This window comes from Balaenoptera borealis (assembly GCF_965194805.1).
Source record: "Balaenoptera borealis genome assembly, chromosome: 12".
Lineage (NCBI taxonomy): Eukaryota > Metazoa > Chordata > Mammalia > Artiodactyla > Balaenopteridae > Balaenoptera > Balaenoptera borealis.
The window spans coordinates 86,805,437-86,825,460 of record NC_138869.1 but is presented as its reverse complement, the minus strand read 5'-3'; the positions used below and the strand labels follow the sequence as shown (position 1 = coordinate 86,825,460).

Genomic DNA, 20,024 nt, shown 5'->3' with positions numbered 1-20,024 from the left:
GGAAGCCTTCCCTGAATTCCTCAGACTAACCTAAACCCCCACCCCACCCTGCTAGGTGCTCTATTGGCACACTGTATTCATCATTCAAAGCACTTATCTCATTGGTAATTAACTTAATTGTGGAATCATTTACTTAACATCTGCCTTCCTGACCAGATCTTAAGCTCCATGAGGGCAGGGACACTGATTATGGTGCCCATTTTTTCCCTCCTACAAGAGCTGCACCGTGCCTGCTATTTGGTTAGAAGTTTGATAAAAGATCAATCAATAAAAACATCTTCTGACTCAAAGATCAGTATTCACTCCACTGTACAGAATTATCACACCATTTTCCAAGCCTATTACCCTCTTGGTGGTCTTTGTTGTTTGTCAAAGACCTTCTAGTTATTGGTGAAATGGGTACTTTATTCCACAGGCCATAATGGTGATACACCGTCCACGCATTTAGGTCTTTCCGCCCTGTGAGTTACAGGGTCATAATAATAGCATTTATTATAAACAGTTTGGGGTTGGGTACTTTACTTGGATTGTCTCACTTGCCCCTTATAACATTCTCTGACATAGATATCTTTATTTCCATTTTGTAAATGGGGAAAATGAAGCGCAAATAAATTTAATAATTTGCCCAATGTCTCACACATAATAAGCCAAGATGTGAACATTTATCTGACTTTAAAGACCCTGCTCATCCTGGTGACCAGCTGTGGGAAGCATCCCCAAGGCACCTAGGGGTCTGTCTCCCTGCGAGTTATCTGCATATCAGCATTGCTATTGTGGATGAAACCAACGGGGCCATCATTATGTGGGTAAGATTTCTGTTAGGAGTAGATTCACCCCGCCACAGAGCAGGGAGCTTGGCGGGGACACAGGCAGGGTCCCTCTCCAGGAAGACTTCTCCAGTGTTTTTCTGTATGTTCCCTTTTAGCAATATCTCTACTTACTTGCCTTATTTGCAGGTGCTGTTGTTTTGCTGTCCACAATGCTGGGATACCCAGTACCCTTCCCTTTCTGCCCAGTACCCTTTCCTTACAGCCCAGTAGCCCTTACGGTTAGCAGACTGAAGCCTCCTCACCGGCATTAGGCCTGGCAGGACCTCTGCTCATCTCCCACCACTCACAAGTCCTCTAATGGCATTACGGGTATAATTTCTGGTGCCTGCACAAGTTTACACCCACATGGCAGCTCTAATGGTGGCCCAAGTCAGACCACTATACTAGTACAGCAAGATGCCACCAGGAAGATGGTCCTGCTGCCCTTCCTGCTGCTCTTAAGGAAGTGCCCTTCCAAAGATCAGCCTTCTTGCTCTTATTCCAAGATCCTGCTGTGAAATAGGGACAAAGGTGGAGAATTTCCAACTGTATCTGGAGCAAACTTTCATTCTGTCTTGATAATTACAAGTAGGACAGAAGAAGGGGACAAATAAAAAGAAGAGGGAGACCAAGACCCAGTAGACCTTAGGAGAAGAACAGGTGAACTTCTTGTCCCTAGTTGCTGTCAAACAGCCAGCAGGCAAGACAGGGTGTCTTCTTTCATCTTCCTTCTGTACTCACTGTCCTAAATCCTAGAACCAATGCCCTTTGAAGTCTCCTTCCCTAAATCCAACCCAACTGAGGCTATTGTGGGGAACTTTTTAAATAGCAGGAATGTACCAAGCAAGTATCCCTGAATTTTCTAGCTTCTTACCAACATGTTACTAAAGGGATTGAGGGTAACAAGGTAGCTTCTAACTCTAGGGACCCATGATGGAAGAGCACAAAGTAAACTGGAGGTTAAAGTGGGAAGAGCAGGATGGTGGTCGGGAAGAGGATAAAATGGCTCCAAATAGAAGCACGACTAGCATGGGCTGAGCACCTACAACCATTTTTCTCGATTCTAACTCCTGAGTAAATGTGAGTTCATTGATGCATTAATATTTCAGTAAGTATAAGCTCTGTACAACTTTGTCAAACGACTATAGTATGTCGTCCACTAAGTACTCTCACTGGGGCAGATCCCGACTGAACTCCACCCAGTGTCTTCTCAGCGCTTGCTTTTGTGTCCAACCTCAGAGCAATAACTTAACTGGACCACTAGATGGCACCAGTTACAAGGCAACCTTAGATTCCCTCCAGAAACAGTATTTTTCCCAACTAAGGAGACTTTCCAGGTTTGTTTGTTTTGTAACTTTAAAAAAAGTCATTATTATAAAGGCCATATGCTCACTGTGAAACTATATCAAACAGTGTATGAAATAAAAAGGAAATGCCTCAATTCTGGCAGTTTCCTAGCCTTGATTTGAATACAATAGTGTGTAGCCCTGATTAACCCCAGTTAGGCAGAAAGCTGTGCTGGGCTAATAGAAATCACCATAATATCCCAAGGCCACACCAGAAGTATAGCCATACCCAACACAAAACCACTGTACCCAGGACTATTCCCCCCACCCCACCCCCCGGCCCAGACACACATGTCTCCACATTCAACTCCACTCTCACTGATATTAAGGCCCCAGTCCCCTTTATAGTTTACCATCTCCTTTCAAAATCCTCGTCCTTCTTTGAGGGAATAGCATCACCAGACTAACTGAGCTGGCTGAACTTCTGTGGTTTGTTAGTAAGTCAGTACCTGAATCAACGGTTTCAGGAAGCGTATTAAAAATCCTACAGTCAAATATATTAACATGATAGGTTTTTTTTCCTCCTCTATAATATTTTTTTCTGAGATAAAACTATACCTAACATGCCTCCTTTATCAGATGACTTGGCAACACCAACCATTCGGAATGCTGCTGAGAACCAAGGGTAAATGGGAATCAGATTGCTCCAGTTGGTCAAAATGGCTGTCCTAAAGCTCATTCAACAAGAAAGACTAAGTTTGCGTCAACTTGATTGATTAAAAAATCTGGACGTCGGTTTTCTCATCTGGCACTTGAAGGATTCTTGAGCAGCTGGGTGCTGTGGCTCCAGAAGCCTCAACGTCCCCTGAAATACACACAGAAATGGAATTGCTGCTGGTGGGTAAAACTAATGTCTTCCTTTCCTGGAGCAGCAGGGAAGATGACACAGAGAGGAAGACTTCGGTCCTGTGCCTGTGAGAGTCTTGGAAGCAGTGGAAGTGGCCGTGGGGAATAACATTAAGAGAAGGGAGAGGTGAGGGGGGAAGGGAGAGGAGATGCTGACTCCGGCTAAACCACCTTTGGCCCCTGAAAATCAACCAAAGTCGTTTATCATTGGTCATCCCTACACCTCAAAATAGCTCCCTCCAGGCTAGCAGACACCTGAAGTTCCTCATCACACAAAGCCCTTAATCCAGGATTCAAGGTCAAAAGTCAAAAATACTAACCTCTGGGGACTTCCCTGGTGGCGCAGTGGTTAAGACTCCGCGCTCCCAATGCAGGGGGCCCAGTGTTCAATCCCTGGTCAGAGAACTAGATCCCACACGCATACCACAACTAGGAGTTCGCATGCCAGAACTAAGGAGCCCGCATGTAGCAACTAAGACCCAGCGCAACCAAAAAAAAAAAACTAACCTCTGAGTTAACAAGTTGGTGTGATCTAGATCAAGTAAGAGTGTAAATATTGACCTAGAGGGATTACAATGCAAGAAGGTGCCTGAAGGGGGAACCCACAGCCTGAAAGGGAGGAGACTACAAAGTGAGGAGAATACAAAGGCTGGAGATCAGAAGGTGAAGATTCCAGTTTGCCATTCATTCTTTCCACAAACTTAACCTATTATGTATCCCTCACTCTTCTAGCCAAGGAGGATACAGGGAAAACAAGATAAAGTCCTGCCCTCATGGCCTGACTTTCTACGCCCAAGCCCTGCACAAAAGGTGTTATTATGGTTTTTGAGAGCCAGACACAGACCTAAGTACTTTGCGTATCTTATATTCAATCCTCACATCAACCCCATAATCCCCATTTTACAGTTAAAGACACGGAAGTTTCTTTACTTTCCAAGGTAATAAGTCCTCCCACAGGACAGTAGACTGGAGTCTGACATGTTTATCAATCAGCTGCATGGAGCTGGAATTTGCATCTGAGCATCCAGGTTTATTTATATATATATATATAGGAAGACGCAGGGTCCGCCATATTCTGGAATAGGGATATAAGGAGTCCTGAAAGAGCTGTAAGATTTCCTTACTACAGAATTCTCTCTCCATATAGTTTTCCCTGCTGGGGGCCGGGGGGGTGCTGTAGTTGCCAGGCTTTAAGATGATAGCCAAAATGACAGTCGCCCAGCTCCAAAATGGCCACCACTGTGTTTTCGTTCTATCGGAGCAATCGTGTAGTGACTGAAGGGCCATCACTGGTGGGTGCTCTCAAGAACCGGGCCAGATGCCAAAATGGCCACCTGGGTCCTCCCTCTCCTGAGCTATTCGCCCCCCAACATTTTAGGCCTCCATAATCCAGGCTGGACAAAAGCAGAGGAACGAAGCGGACAGGGGAGGAAGGCAGGTAACCAAGGGCGGTGGGTCTGAAGTGAAAGGGCAAGAAAAGCTTTGCCCTTTGGAACTGGATGTCACTGCACGGTCCACAGGCGCCTCGCTTTTGCCTGAATATGTGTAGTCACCGCCTCCAAGGGCTTCTGGCAACCAATTCTCGGAGGAGAAGTCGAGTACGTCAGCTGTTGCGAGGCAGGCTGGGAGCGCCTCCTGGGCCTTCGCCTGCAAGATCCTTAGGGGATGTTGGCGAAGAGTGACGGCGTCGGGGAGATGGAAAGGAGGCAGGAGGAGCAGGAAAAAAAGACGAGAAAGGAAAATGTATATTCTCGTAAGGTCTTATAGCTAGGGAAAAACCTTAGAGTTACCTAGCCTAACTTCCCATTCTATGTTGGCTGGATGTCCAGGGATGGGAAGCTCGCTCGGGCAGTCTCCGCCAGGGCTGGACGATTCTGATGGAGAGAAGATTCTCCTTTGTATTGAACTGAAATCTACCTTCGAGGACTTGCACCTAATTGTTTTACCCCACGAGGACCTGCAGAACAGTTTAATTCCTCTTCCATAGGGCAACTCATAACATTTTGCTCAAAATCAGCACGAATTCATTCCCATTTATTGGGGGGCCGGAGGTAAGTAAGCTTACGTGTTTGACTCACCTGATTCATAACAAGCTGAATGCTTTTCTTTTTGAAAAATGAAAAAATTTCAGAATAATAACAAAGAAACCAAAATGGGGGAAAATGTTAATAGATAAAATGTAAACCTTTGGGTACAGGAATTCACTTGCTGGGTACCTGCATCAGCTTGATTCAGATCAGTGTTCTCATTTTTCCTGCAGACCCATGAAACACTGGGCTAAACAGATATAAATTAGACATTTTACAGTCTATCGGTCATTGAGTCTCCATGGAATTTGCAGACCAGTTTAAACACATATATACTATGAAAATAAGGCCACAAAAGTGGAAAAGAAAATATCGATTTCCTCCTGAGATTTATACCACTAGAGGGAGTTCCAGAAGAAAAATCACTGCAAGTGAGGGCTAATAATGGCACTTACAGAATGTTTACTGTGTACCATTCACAGTTCCCATGGGCTCATTCATGTAATTCTGTTCACAGCCCTAATGAGGTAGATGTCAGTATCCCCCATTTACAGAGGAGAAAGCTGAGAGGTATAGTGTGTCCACCTGTACAAAGTATACAACTTTGTGCTGGGTAATTTATCAACATTTATTAAAACTGCAATTGCACATGCTCTTTGAACCAACAACTTCACCTGTGTAGAAGGCAGTGAACTTCATGGGCATTTGACCAGGGCAGTCACACAGGGCCCATGCTTAGGAAGGGACACTATGTTTGGGCCATGATGCTCTGTGTCACTATCTTGAAATTCCTTTTTTTTTTTTTTTTAAATTTTATTTATTTATTTATTTATTTATTTATTTACGGCTGTGTTGGGTCTTCGTTTCTGTGCAAGGGCTTTCCCTAGTTGTGGCAAGCGGGGGCCACTCTTCATCGCGGTGCGTGGGCCTCTCACCATCGCGGCCTCTCTTGTTGCGGAGCACAGGCTCCAGACGCGCAGGCGCAGTAATCGTGGCTCACGGGCCCAGTTGCTCCGCGGCATGTGGGATCCTCCCAGACCAGGGCTCGAACCTGTGTCCCCTGCATTAGCAGGCAGATTCTCAACCACTGGGCCACCAGGGAAGGCCTTGAAATTCTTAATAATTTCCTTTCAATTTGTGTTTTGTAAGTGAAGTCTGATGGGGTAATAGAACATGTGCTGAGGGCTTGGAGCCGAGGTTCAAGCTTGATCTCACTTCTCAGCCTCCCCAGGACTGGTTTTTAGTTGCCTTCAACTTCCCCCAGGAACCATTGCCACTCTCTGTGCTGCCCTCTCCCAGCAGGAGCCTGGACACAGGGGAGAGGTGGGGTCAGACATATACACCTGTCTTGCCAAGTTGAGAGGCAGGACCCCAGGCACATGGGAAGGCCTGCATTCACCCCCCTAAGTATCCCAGTGCCTGAAGGAATGTGATATTAAATAGCAAAAACAAAAACAAAGCCACCATAACAGGTCAAGAGTGAAACCACAAAGAAAGCAAGAACCTCCTTGGGAATTCCCTGGCTTTCCAGTGGTATGGACTCCGGACTTCCACTGCAGGGGGCCGGGGTTCGGGAAACTAAGATCCCGCAAGCTGCAGCACAGGGCGGCCAAAAAAAATTCTTTTTTCTTCATCTTACTGAAACTTTTACAATCAGAGCCTAATATAAAGCTTGACGCACATCGTTTCTGTTAAATATTTATTAATTTAAATTAATTGAATACATTTTTATTTAACCTAGTAAAATGGATATTTTAAAAATTGAAACAATCTAAATGTCCTGGGAAACTAGTTAAATAAGTATGATACATTCATGCCATAAAATATTGTGTAGCTGTGTAAAATAACAAGGATGTTCTTTAGGTACTAATACAGATTGTCTCCAAGATAAATTGTTGTTACCATTTATGTTAAAAAGGGAGGGAGGGTAGATTAGTTCTCACATGCAGGAACTTTCTTGTGGGGCTCCCTCTAGTGGCACATATGTGGAAGGATTCAGAGAAAACAAGTTGGCTCCGGATGGCTGGGCGATTTTCAAGTATGTCATTTTATACCTTTTGGATTTGGAAACAGAAGCAAATGAACAACCAAATAAACAAATAAATAAGAACCTATTTTCAAAAGTTCAAGAGGGCTATATTATGTATTAATGTGGAATTATGCATTACTAAGTAAACACCACAAGAAGAAGAACACAAGAAGCAGAATAGTGCATGATATATATTTTACACATTCTCTGTAAAAGCTTACGCAGTACTGCTATTGGGTAACATCTAGGTAAGCTCCCATTTATTGAGAGCTTACTATTTCACATAGGGATAGTGTGTTAATATACACATTAACATATTTATAGTATGTCACTTTGCATACATGACTGTGTACACGGCCTGTTATCAGACCTGGTGAGAGGTGTAGATCAAATGGAAATTACTGAGGAGAGTAAGAAACAACCCAAGAATATTTGCAAGATCATATAATATACGCCACACAAAATTAAAGTAACTTTTAAGTGCTGAAGGAAATGACCAGCCTGACCAGCAACACAGGGTTGTTAGACACGTCCACACCATGCACCATGCCCAACAAAACCCAGATGTTCCTATACCCAGATTTCTGTAAATGGCAACTCCACCGGGTTTGTTTTTGCTGGTGGCCCTGCCCGTTTCCTTTGTCCAGAGACCATGTCATCCAAGGGACTGCTCGCCCCAGCTCCAGAAATCCACCCCCTTTCCAAAGATGTGAGGCAGTCGAAGGCATGGAGGCGAGTGAGGTGAGCTCTCCAGAGGTAGGGGGTGTAGTCGTTATAAGTGGTTTTGGTTGGCTAGCTCCTGACCCTCTCTGATCTTCTAACCCTCCACCCTGATCTCCTATCCAGCTTTTGACAACTGGACTAGTGCCAGACAATTTCAAGCACCCTACGACCCCCAAACCCTGTCCAGGAAAGCATCTTGTGCATAACTTTCTTACCTGAACCTGAACTCGTATCTTGGAGGAAGAGCATCACAGGATATGTTAGGTTCTAGAAGGAGAGAATCCCCACAAGAGAGGAAGTCAGGCAAGCACAGAGACTCCTCTTCCCACCTCATTCATCCCTCCAGACCTTGACTTTCACCCTCACGGCTTCAGAATAGACAGCCTGCTTGTGCCCAAACTACAGCCGCCTTGCAGAAAAAAAGAATACACCACTCCCAGACTCAGCTGACTGGAGTCCATCCTTCTAGCCCCTCATGCTCATCTCAGACAAGAGCAGAAAATGTCTGTCCCTGTTCTGTTCCTAGCCCTTGGACGGTGCTGCCCAATATAATTTTTTTGTGATGATGGATCTGGTCTTTATTTGTGCTGTCCGATGCAGTAACCACTAGCTATATGTGCTACTGAGCGTTTGAAACATGGCTAGTGCAATCAAGGAACTGAATTTTTAATTTTATTTAATTTAAATGGGCACTTGTGACTAGTGATTACAGTATTGGACAGCATGGCTTTAAATTGTCCATCCTGACTTTTTTTTTTTTTTTTTTTTGATGAGACATCCTTGTTTGAAGATTGGAAAATATATTTTTCAAACTTGGTGCTGATACTGGTCTCACTCTTTAGTGATCAGCCAAGTCTGGGGATAAGGAGAAAGATCATATTCCCATCCCAGATCTCACTTTCCCCTGTGACACTGAGGAAATTGGAGAGTGATGCCCAGGCTGGGGGCTGTGTCCTGACTGCTGATCTGTCCTCAGTGCCTGTATTGATTGACAGCCGCTGACTTTGCGGATCTTGCTTTCTTCATGCTTGCCTCTTGGAGCACAGGTGGCCATCAACTCCTGACAGTTGACTCGTGACTTTTTTTTTTTTTAATGCATTACTTTTTTTTTTTTTTTTAATATTTATTTATTTATCTGGTCGCACCAGGTCCCAGTTGCGGCAGGCAGGCTCCTTAGCTGTGGCATGAGAACTCTTAGTTGCAGCATGCATGTGGAATCTAGTTCCCTGACCAGGGACCGAACGCAGGCCCCCTGCATTGGGAGCATGGAGTCTCATCCACTGCGCCAACAGGGAAGTCCCAACTCGTGACTTTTTGAAATGTATTCTTTGGGAGGGAGAAGCTAACTAAGTCCAAGCAACACATCTGAACGTAAGGAAGGGTGTTTGGATTTGCGGTGGGAGAGAGGAAGGTCAGACATCAAGAGGAAAGAATGGCCTGGTAATGAGTTATGAGACCATAGAAATAGGAAACCAAGTCTAAATGTTCCTTCTTTTTTAAAAATCCAACACAGATCCCTATCTTTTGGCTAATACCTGGAGGAGAGGGATTGAAGGGACCTTGCAGATTGCACCGACAAGCCTCAGCCTGAGGGCCAGTGAGTGATCCATCCCAACAGGTCAGATCCTAGAAGCCCCCTCAATGGCTGGCCGCGGGGAGAGAGTGGGGGAGGACGGCCCAGTACCAGGCAGCCTCTGCTCCGTAACTCTGAGGGGGTGGGGAAGGCAAACCCTGGTCATGTCCTGGTTCTGTAGCCCTTTTGTGTAAGTGCCTGGCAAGGGTGATGTGGGGCTGTGCCTGGGAGCACAGCTGCGACTCTGCTGGGGAGGAAGCAGGGCCAGGGCAGCTCTGCCCTCCCCGATCCTCCCCTGGGTCTTCTTCAGCCGTGGGGACACGCATCCCGAGGGCCTCTGCTTGGCCTGACCCTGTTGCAGGGGCTCTCTTTCCCCACTGACAGTGGAGATGGCCAGTTTTTTGAGCTCCTCTCTGCCCAGCTGCCTCCCCTCCCTCCTCCTCCTCCTCCAGCTGTCTTCCAGCTCTGCAGGTAAGATTTATCTTTATTCCTGCCCTGGGGAGACCCTGAGAACAGAAAGGCTAGTTCCCTGGGCTCACCTCCTTCAACTCACCCTCAAGTTGCCATGCAAGTTACCTTTTCAAAACATAAATGTGCTGACGTGGTTCCCCTCAGATACCGCCAGTGCCTCCCTACAGCCTTCAGAAGGGGACCCAGATCCATCATGCGACCTTAACTCAGGGCTCTCCTTGAACTTGGTCTTACCTATCTTTCCAACTTTGCTTTCTCACCTATCAAATGGGGAATATCATAATAACAGCCTCTTGGAGTTGCTGTCAGGTTTCAGTGAGATAAGATATATAATATGCTTAGTTGTGCTTGTCCCATGGTAAATCATGATAAATGTTTGTTGAGCTGTAGTGTCTCATCATGTTTGAGAGTTCTGTTTCACACTATCAGGCACTAATACGTTTTTACAGAGGAGCCCTGCTCTCCGAAGACAGGTTCCCAATCTCAGGGAGCCGCCTAACAGAGAAGGCTCAGAACATATACTCCCTTGGGAAATGGCTGCAGGTCTAATGGAGAAACCAGCTTCATCTTCTAGTAGCTCCAAGTCTGACAAGGAGATATATCCCACAGAGGAAAAAAGACTGGGAACATGTACAGGGCAGGGTCCAGGAGCTGTAGAGAGGACTGAAGATACAGAGGAAAAGAAGAAGGAGGAAAGAAGGAAAGAAGATCCTCCACCTCTAGGGTGGAAGATCTCAGAGGAGAGGAATTTGGGACCAGGGTGTGAACAAGTACAGAGGGCTGAGAAGTGATGGAGAGGTGGTGGTGGAGGAACGACCAAAGCAAAACCTCTAAGGGGAGAAGAAGGATCAAGTTGGCCAAGTCTGAACAGGGAGGCCCACGGGACAATTAAACTGCAAGATGCTGGACCACATTCCAAGGTGGGACCTAAAGGCTGGGATGACCACATGCTAGAATGTTCTGTCCAGGGAACTCACGGTATCTCTATAACCAGAGACCTTTAAGAAAAATTGAGCTTCTCCCTGGCTCTAGAATTCTATTTAAAAATCAAGTGTCTTCTTCTTTCCCTGTTTTGAAGAAGCCCTTCCCATGAAGGGCTTGTTTGTCAAGGTTCCCTCTGATGCTCAGTTTCTTTTCTTTTGTGTCTTGGATAGGACAGTTCAGAGTAATGGGACCAGGGCAGCCCATCCGGGCGCTGGTGGGGGATGAAGCGGAATTGCCCTGTCGCATATCTCCAGGAAAGAACGCTACAGGCATGGAGGTGGGATGGTACCGACCCCCCTTCTCCAGGGTGGTTCATCTCTACCGAAATGGCAAGGACCAAGCTGAAGAGCAGGCGCCTGAATACCGGGGCCGCACGGAGCTGCTGAAAGAGACTATTGGGGAGGGGAAGGTGACCCTCAGGATCCGGAATGTAAGGTTCTCAGATGAAGGAGGTTTCACCTGCTTCTTCCGAGATCATTCTTACCAAGAAGAGGCAGCAATGGAGTTGAAAGTGGAAGGTGAGTAGTGTCTATAATAGTAGGTATTGTCTGTTGCGTGGCCAGGACCTCCCTTTGAGCCTTCAGTCATTCTCTCAATTGAGATGAGATCCTTCAACCCAAACAGCTCATTCCTGGGAATTAACTCCGTAGAGATACGCACATCAGTATCTCTGGGAACTCATATGCTCACATTGTCCGTTACATCATTATTATTCTGCACGGGAAGGAAGCCAGAATCAGAATCCGTGCCCATGAGTAGGGAAGTGACTGAGTAAACACTGTTACCCATACAGTGACTATCATATAGCCATTTAAAAGATTGTTTTAGGGCCATTCCAGACAGCTTGGAGGCATTTTACAAGGTATTGTTGAGTGATAAAAGCAAGCTACACAATATAGGGAACAAAAACAAAACCTTACGTTTTATATATCAGAGAAATATATAAAGATATCCATAAGAAAGCTAATATCGTTCACTTTGGGGGAGACAAGGGAGGATGGGGTGTGATCCAACTAAAAAAGAAAAAAGACCATAATTTTATCCATATCATCATATTTATCCATTTATATAAAAGTGTGTATATACCATGCACATTTGTGGGTATGTATAGAGAAATTTAAAAAAATTTTAAATAGAAAAAATGATAAATGTAGGCAGCAAAATCCAGAATAATCAATTTGTGATTATTTTGTGCTACTAGAGGGGAATATGAATTATCTGAAAGTTAATCAAAGTATCCAAGTGGACCTTTTCCTTTCTTGTTTTGCTTTGGATTGTCTTTTCATTTATTTGTTATAAACAAGGGCCTTATTCCTAAGGCGTCAAACTGATCAAATCCTATTACAGTGAATTCCTCAGTTGATGTGTTTGTGGTGTTTTACTAGATGGGGAACATTATTAAACAATATATTCCTGGTAAACATAGTTGCAAGGAATTAAACAAGTAGAACTAATGTCTGAATATAATCATAGGAAGAGATGTTACCTATAGATTTTACCTCCACTGTTTCCTTTCTCCAGAATTTCGTTTGTGGTATGTTTTATGTGAGGGATGACTTTGAAATTTATTTTTTTGTTTTATCCCCGAGGGGTTAAGACACGGACAAGGAGGGGGAGATTGGAAAGTTAATTGCTATTTAATTGAGGAACAAAAATATTCTGAGGCCTGAGCCTCAGGTCATTTCCCTTCCCTCCTCCCCACCTGCAGGGCAAACATCAAACAATCGATCACTTTTGTATCTCAAGGGCCACTGTTGCAGTGCTGGGACCAGAAGATGGCATTGTATGCGGGATAACAAAGCACTATTTCTAGAGAGGGATCTCAGGGATGTGAAAACAGCTTTGTGTATCACAGAATGTTCTTCATACAGCTGTTTTCACTGGGGGATTTTTACCTGCAAGGAAGTCTGATAGTGAGGATCTCTCCAGTTTTCCGATTTTCCTCATTCCTGTTCAGTAGCTTCCTAGCTCAATAACTGCCTCCCCCAGTACATCCCCCACCCCACTCCAACAAGCAAACAAACAAACAAATGAACTGCTTGGGGAGAAAGTTTTCCTTTGGGTGGATTTCCACATTCCGACCCTCTTCCTCCCTTCTCATAATCTGCATACCTAAGAGTCTTTTAAAAAAGAGAGTTTTATGATGGACCACCCACCTAGCATGAGGATCCAGGAAGCTGAGACAAATTTAAGACTGAAATGCAGTGACTATGTGATTGCCAAGTTTCAGGTGTAATTACCTCCCCTCTTTCTCTAAAGAGTTTCTAATCTCTCCTTCCAACTTTGTATTTTTCTTGTCAGTTTTGTGATTTTATTACTAGTTGTCTCTAATCCTTTCTTTAAACTCTTCATTATGAAACTTTAAAACATATACAGAAGTAGAGAGATTATTATAATGAGCCTCCAAGTTCCCATCACCTGACTGTAACAGTTATGACCCAAGGACAGGCCACCTGTTTCACTAGACCCCACTCATCACCATCCTCCCCAAATGAATTCCTCTGGCAAATCCTAGGCAGCATTATCGTGTCATTGCTAAATCCTCAAAACTGTATGTCTCAAATAGAAAAACTCAAAAAAACCCCACAAAAAACAAAAAAAAACAAAACAAAATCATAACCAAAATACTATTATTACATCTTTAAAATTTAACAAAAATTCTTAACAATACCCAGTCTGTGTTCACATTTTTATGATTGTTTTATAAATATATTTTTACAGTTGGTTTGCTTGAATCCAATCCAAACAAGATCCACAGGCTGGTATTCACCCTGTAGAGTTTCCCACGGTCTAGATTTTGCTGATTTCATTCCCATGTTGTTTAATACAGTGTTCCATACCCTTTATTTTCTGTAAACTTATAGATTAGGATATGAACAATAAGATTCAGGTTTGATTTATTTTGTCAAGCATATTTCATAGGTGATGCTATCTATATACTTCGTTCATATCACTTTACATCAGAAGTCTCATAATGTCTCCTTTTCTCTCTTTTTGTGATCCTAACCCTTTGTTAAAATATAAAAGGTGTACAAAAAAAGGAACTAAAATATGTAATTGCTAAACCATGTTGCTCCAGGTAACTTCCAATGAGAACTTTGAAAGTAGTGCTGGCTGTGTTTTCTCCTGGGGAACACAGTAACAGACAAGAGCCTGAAACCGCAGCTTGAAGGATGGTACTTATACCTAAGAAACCAGTTTGACGTTGTTTGCTGTGACTTAATGCCTACCCTGATGGCAGTATCTTTATCTAGCCCCCTAACGCAGAGAACAAGATGAAAAGGGCAGGCCCGGCAATAGATGGCGCCAGAGGGCCAAAGGTCATCCCCTGTCTCTTCATCTTTCCCACTCCGTGTCTGCTCAGTTACCAAATCCGGCGGACCCTACTTTCTCAAAAGCTCCAGAAGAAAGGTTCTTAACTTTTCTTTGTGTCATGCACCCTTTTGTCGGACTGGTAAATTCGATGAACCCCTTCTCAGAAGGATATTTGAAATGCATAAAACATATTTGTACTGAAATACAGTTATCAAAATATTAAAGTAAGATATAGGGTGGCCCTGATAATAGTGTCATTTCAAAATGAACATAAGTGATATTTTGAGATTTCTGTACCGTGATATGAAAATATTTGTGATTTTTAGGGATGACAAAGTCTCAGGTTCTGTTCATATTGTTGTGGAGTTTTGCCTACAAACATAATTGAAAGAAACACTAAATTTCAGTTTAAAGTTTACTGAAAATATGTATTTTTTTTCCTATTTAAGTTCACCTTGACTTCCTACACCGCCACCACTGTCCTAGGCTCATGTTTTTTACTTTCACCATTACCATGGCCTCTTAATTGACTGCCCTCGCCCCCCTCCTCCAGTCCTGCAGTCAGTAAATCAGATCTTGTCACTCCTCCGCATGAAATGCTTCAGGGTACCCCGTGACCTTGAGGATCAGATCTAAGTCCCTTTCGTGGTTCTCAAAACTCTCCAAGACTGGCCCAGTACACAGCCTCGACTCCTGTCATTCTAAACCACTGGTCCTTCCCAGAAACAACCACTTACTTTTCCTTTAAACCTAAACTTAGGTGTTAGTTCTGAGTCATCTTCTTTGAACCTGACTCATGGAGCCGTGGGCACTGTGCTGGGCGTTGATGATACAGTGCTGGGCCACCCTGGTTCTGCCTTTCAGATCCCTTCTACTGGATCAACCCTGGAGTGCTGGTGCTCATCGCGGTTCTGCCTGTGCTCCTCCTGCAGATCACTGTGGGCCTTGTCTTCCTCTGCCTGCAGCGCAGACTCAGAGGTACAGGCTGGAGGGTGGCTGGCTGGGGATCCTTCCCTGAAGTGCCTGGTCTCTTGGAGCTTGGTCAGCTAACGTTTATTTTTGAGGGACTTCTGGGTTCAGAACTCCATAATGACAAGTTTTACATCCTACCGAGTGTAAATATCATTTAGATAATAGGACCTTTCATTTCCCTATGAGGTAGGGCTGATATATAATAGCCCCATTTTACAGAGGAAGCAACTGAGGCCTGGAGTGGTTCAGAGATTTACTCAAGCTGGCACAGCTTATAAGTGGCAGAGCTCAGGCCTAAACCCCTATCTTCTGGCCCCTGAAACATACACAGTAGCTCATGCAACTGGGGGAGTGTGAGCTTCAGAATCAGGCAAGTCTGTGCTACTAGGTTTAAATAAAGATACTGTAAGTAAAAGTCCCTACCACATAGTAGGTGTTGTTTCCTCCTTTTCCATCCAACACTGAGGACACAGGTTCAACCATCTGAAGCTTCTCTCTTGTGCCCAAGAGCTTTCATTTTGAGACTTCTCCCTGCCACCAAGCGTTCTCAAAGCTAAAGCCCGCCGGGCCTCCAATTCTCCTCCCCCTCCCATTCCTAAGAGGATAAAGCAGCAAGGAGGGCTTGGAGTATATGAGGGGGGATATTGGTGGGATCTTCTCTTCCTGTGACCTCGTCCCAGATACTCAGTTACCTCTTCTCCCACATGAGAAAGGTCTTCAGCCCACATGGCTGAGCAGAAAGAACCTGATCAGTGGAGTTGGGCAGCCGGGTTTAGATCCAGTTCAGACAATGACATGAACTCTCCAAGCCTCAGTTGCCTTGTCTGATTCAAGTAGAGATAACACCCTTCCTCCTACAAGTTATGGGAGGATTAAAGGGGATAGTGTTATGTAAAGCGCCTAGTACAGAGCCGGTCACAAAGCAGCTGCTCAACTAAACGTTTAGTTCCTTCCTTCCTCATTCAGATGGGAAGTAGCTTTAGATTTACAGTGACAACCCAGCGGGGTGGAGTGACATTGTGAACTGAGAACCAGCAAGAAAAGGAGCAGAGAGCAGTGGGGGCGGTAATAAAACCTTAGATTGGTTTGGGGCATTGGTGAACATCGCTGTCTACTGAGCTTCTCCGCTTTCTTTAACCCAATATTTAACCCAGGCAATAGCCAGGGAATGAGCCTGAACTCCTGCTTTCAAATCTGGTGCTCTTCTCACTCTAAGGATGTTCATGGGCTACTGAGAAACACCCTGCACAAAGGCCCAAGGCAATGGGTGTGGAGGGGCCCCATCTAGTGCCTGAGCTGGAACTAAAAATGTCGCCTTTTTCTATTTTAGGAAAACTTCCAGCAGAGATAGGTGAGTTCCAGGCACCTTCCCTCCCCATGCCTCCCTCCAGGTCTTCTGGCGTAACTGAAATGGTCATTTTCTCAGACCATCTCTGCCTCTGTCCCAATACCCTGTGCTCCCTTCAGGCGGAAACTTCACTATTTAAAACTCTTATAACCAGTCGTAGAGTCTCATTCCTCTTCCCTGCCTTCAGCCAGAGAAGTAAAATCCTACAGCTTCCTTTCCTCCATGTGCGTCACTTACAATTTCAAGTGACTAAATAACAAAGGCTCAGAGGAGAAAAGATTGTTTTGAGTGCCATACTAATAATCCCTTTCCATTTGTTCTTTCAGAGAATCTCCACCGGACTTTTGGTAAGTCCTGGGGTACCCAGCCCCTGCAGGTCAGCTTGGTGCTTCACTCGGCTCCTGTTACCTGGGGACGTAAGGACCCCTGGCTTCTGGTTGGTTTCCTCCCTCTCTTGTTCTTTCTTTGAATGTCATCATCTGCACCTAGGATGGGTTGGATAATAGCAAACACTTACATTACGCTTTCATGTACCTGGCACTGTAACAGCTTCCCAAATGTTAACATTCTAGGAATTACAAGTACTTTATGTACATTACTTCTTTTTTCAGGAATTACAAAGGGGAAGTAAACAGATCCTTTGCACATCAACTTGATGTCTAGTTGGGGAGGTGATACATATACATAAATTAACTGGAGAACAAAGTACATATACATCATCGACAACTCACACAGAGGAATGAGTTTTCACAGCACAGAATGAGTAACTACATGTGACTCCTCAGGGAAGGCATCTTGGGGGAAGAGTGAAGACATCAAACCCCACGAGAATGTTGGCCTGGACTTCCTGGTGGTCCAATGGTTAAGACTCTGCACTTCCACTGCAGGGGGTGAGGGTTCAATCCCTGGTGGGAGAACTAAGATCCCGAATGCCGTGCAGCAAAAAAAAAAAAAAAAAAAAAAAAATAGAATGTTGGCCCTAGGACATGGTCTCTGTCCTTTTTGTTCACTGCAGATTGTCCAGTGCCTAACGACAATGCCTACAACAGAAGGGCACCCAAATAGTTGTTGAATGGATGTTGCAGAAATTATAAGATGGTCCCTGCTCTGAGCAGCCCTCCTGAACAGCCTCTCCTCCTGAGGCTGGAGGTGCCCCTGGCTCCGCGCTAGCATTTAATCAGTGTGCCGAAAAAACAACACACACAGTCTGCAACTCAAAGGGGAGGAACAGGATCTTTGTTTTACAGGATTCAAATAACAAAGGTCTTAACTTTTTGTACTCTTTGGTAATCTGGTGAAGCCTCATGGACCCCTCCCTTTCCAGAATGTTTTGAACTGTACACATAAAATATAACACATAGGATTATAAAGAAAACCATTGTTTTGAAATAGTTTTCGAAATATAAACAAATGTGTGATAAAGTAACAAATGTTTCTTTAAATAACAAAAATATACATTAAATAATAAAATGTAGCAGCAGGTCTAATAATTTGGTGATTTCAAAATATTGATAAACAGTATTCTGAGATTTCTGCAACAACTCTGAAGGGAATGTGGTTTCCATTGGTGATAAAGTCACAGTCACTGCTGATAACTGGTTTGTTAGCTACATTTTTAGTGTAAGAAAATGCTAAATTCAGTTTGAAGTTAGTGAAAATAAAAATGTAGCGCTTTTCTCATCCAAATTCATGAACTCCCTGGACTCTATCCACAAACTATTTTGGAACCCAGGTTAAGAACCTCCCCCCTCCACCACCCAAAAGAAACCCAATAATAAATGGAGAGGGGTGGGTGGGACACAAGGGGGAACACATGTTAATCCTGTTTGTTCTGTGGCAAACGATTCAGATCCCCACTTCCTGACGGTGCCCTGCTGGAAGATAACCTTGTTTGTAATCGTGCCAGTTCTCGGACCCCTGGTGGCCTTGATCATCTGCTACAACTGGCTACACCGAAGACTGGCAGGTGCAGAGCTGGGGCAGCAAACAGGACCACTGAGCAGCAGGGGAGCAAGCCAGCCCTGAGTGGGAAACATAAAGAGGGTGGATGGAACCAGGGCTCAAGATTCAGAGCTGGAATTTCCTTCCTGCTCTGTCCACATGGCCAACTCCAGGCTCCTCAGAGAATCCATGAAGAGAACCACTTACTGAGCTCTGTGGGGTCCCTTAGTGGAAAGGGAGGGGGCGTGACTATGAATTCCACAGGGAGGATGTGGGAGGAGTTAGTCATCTTCCACTCATCATCTATTTCTCTTTGTTTTCAGGGCAATTTCTTGAAGAGCTAAGTAAGTTTTCTTCTCTTTCTTATAAGCTGAGAGCAAAAAAAAACAAAAACAAAAACGAGGAAAGCAGCAAGGGGAAGAGGGGGCTATTGAGGGATCAAAATCCCAAAGGAAAGGAAGGGCTGGTGAGCCTGGCTGGAGGGAGGACTCCTCCACCTTCGTGCTCCAAAGCAAGAATCCCACTCCAGCTGGCCTCCTTTCTCGATTGTTCCCTACAGCAGCTGCCCTGGGCCTCACCTCCAAGACTAGATGACTCCACAGGGCCTTTCTTCTCCCTGGTGTGACAGTTTCATGATAGAAACTGTTGACAGCTTTTTCAAGTTATTTTCTCCTCCTTCTAGGAAACCCCTTCTGAATGATGTCGCATCTTGGCAGGGTGGAGAAGAGCCTGGTTGGCCCAGAGACTGGTCCTCGGGGATGTCGCATCCATCAAGTTGCACACTCACTGGCCTCTTTGCTGTGGGGACATTCCAATCTGCACTTGCAGGGATGCTCTGAATTCCAAACAGGATCAACCTCTCTTCTGTCACCTACTTAGTCTCTCCCTTTCCCCAGCCCCTTCCTTCCTCTCCCCCTTTACGCTGCCCACATATTTCTGCTCCTTGGTCTGTCTTCCGTCTGGAAACCCTCTCTGGCTACAACCGGGCAGCCGCTCTCCTCTCCAGCAGAGGGCACCTGTGCTGCAGAGTGACACAGACAAGAGGGTCTCCGCCATGAACTGGAGACCAGGAACCTCCTCACGGCAAATTATAGCACACCAACTTTGCAATGGTGGTTGTTTCTTCCAAGATCTCAGCCCTGCTGGGAAGGAGCAGGAAAAGCCCAAAACATCCAAGACAGCGCCAAGTGACCTGCACAGTGAGGACATGGCGAGCCCTAACCAAAAACAGGAGATGGGGAGAAACCCACAGAACACTGGCCAGAGCTCCATCTTGCCCCGGGCAGCCTACCGAGGTGCCAGGGGAGCAAGGGATGACAACTGGGCCACACACCTGCTTTAAAATGCCTCCCCTTCTACATCTGGTCCAGAGGGGTCCCTCGGACTCTCTCCCCCACTCATCCTTTTTCTCCCATCTTCATACCTATTGGAGTGTCCACTGTTTTCTTCAACAACTACTACTTGATGGTCTATGAGACACAAAGAAACAAGCTGGGTGCTAATTAATAATACTACAAGTTTCCACGTGCCACCCCTTGTCCCTTTTCCTTTCTGTATTTCCTTCATTATTCTTTCACCTCTCTCTTCCTCTACCCCAGTCTTCTTACCCTGGAGGTCAGCCCTCAGGAAAACCAAACAGA

The 20,024-nt window shown here is 44.9% G+C and overlaps 1 protein-coding gene across 4 annotated transcripts; it reads left to right on the top strand.

Annotated features, from left to right (window-relative positions):
- Window positions 1-4,198: 4,198 nt before the first annotated feature.
- MOG (myelin oligodendrocyte glycoprotein) lies at window positions 4,199-19,904 on the top strand. 4 transcript variants are annotated; one of them, XM_082347009.1, is made up of 8 exons: window positions 4,206-9,824; window positions 10,979-11,326; window positions 14,988-15,101; window positions 16,426-16,446; window positions 16,770-16,790; window positions 18,293-18,409; window positions 18,708-18,728; window positions 19,067-19,904. In XM_082347009.1, exons 1-8 carry the CDS (start codon window positions 9,743-9,745, stop codon window positions 19,078-19,080), a joined length of 738 nt encoding a protein of 245 aa, XP_082203135.1. In that variant the 5' UTR covers window positions 4,206-9,742; the 3' UTR covers window positions 19,081-19,904. The 4 variants fall into 4 exon arrangements, 3 of the variants coding, with proteins under 3 accessions (XP_082203134.1, XP_082203136.1, XP_082203135.1); XM_082347008.1 differs by having other exon boundaries at window positions 4,199-9,824; window positions 18,708-19,904; XR_014232575.1 differs by lacking the exons at window positions 18,293-18,409; window positions 18,708-18,728; window positions 19,067-19,904 and having other exon boundaries at window positions 4,199-9,824; window positions 16,250-16,446; window positions 16,770-16,822.
- Window positions 19,905-20,024: the final 120 nt, after the last annotated feature.

Coding starts and splice junctions, on each gene's coding strand:
- MOG (XM_082347008.1), top strand. CDS start 9,743: ATGGCCAGTTTTTTGAGCTCCTCTCTGCCCAGCTGCCTCCCCTCCCTC. Junction 16,447..16,769: donor AAAACTTCCAGCAGAGATAG/GTGAGTTCCAGG, acceptor TTGTTCTTTCAG/AGAATCTCCACCGGACTTTT. Junction 18,410..18,707: donor GCTACACCGAAGACTGGCAG/GTGCAGAGCTGG, acceptor CTTTGTTTTCAG/GGCAATTTCTTGAAGAGCTA.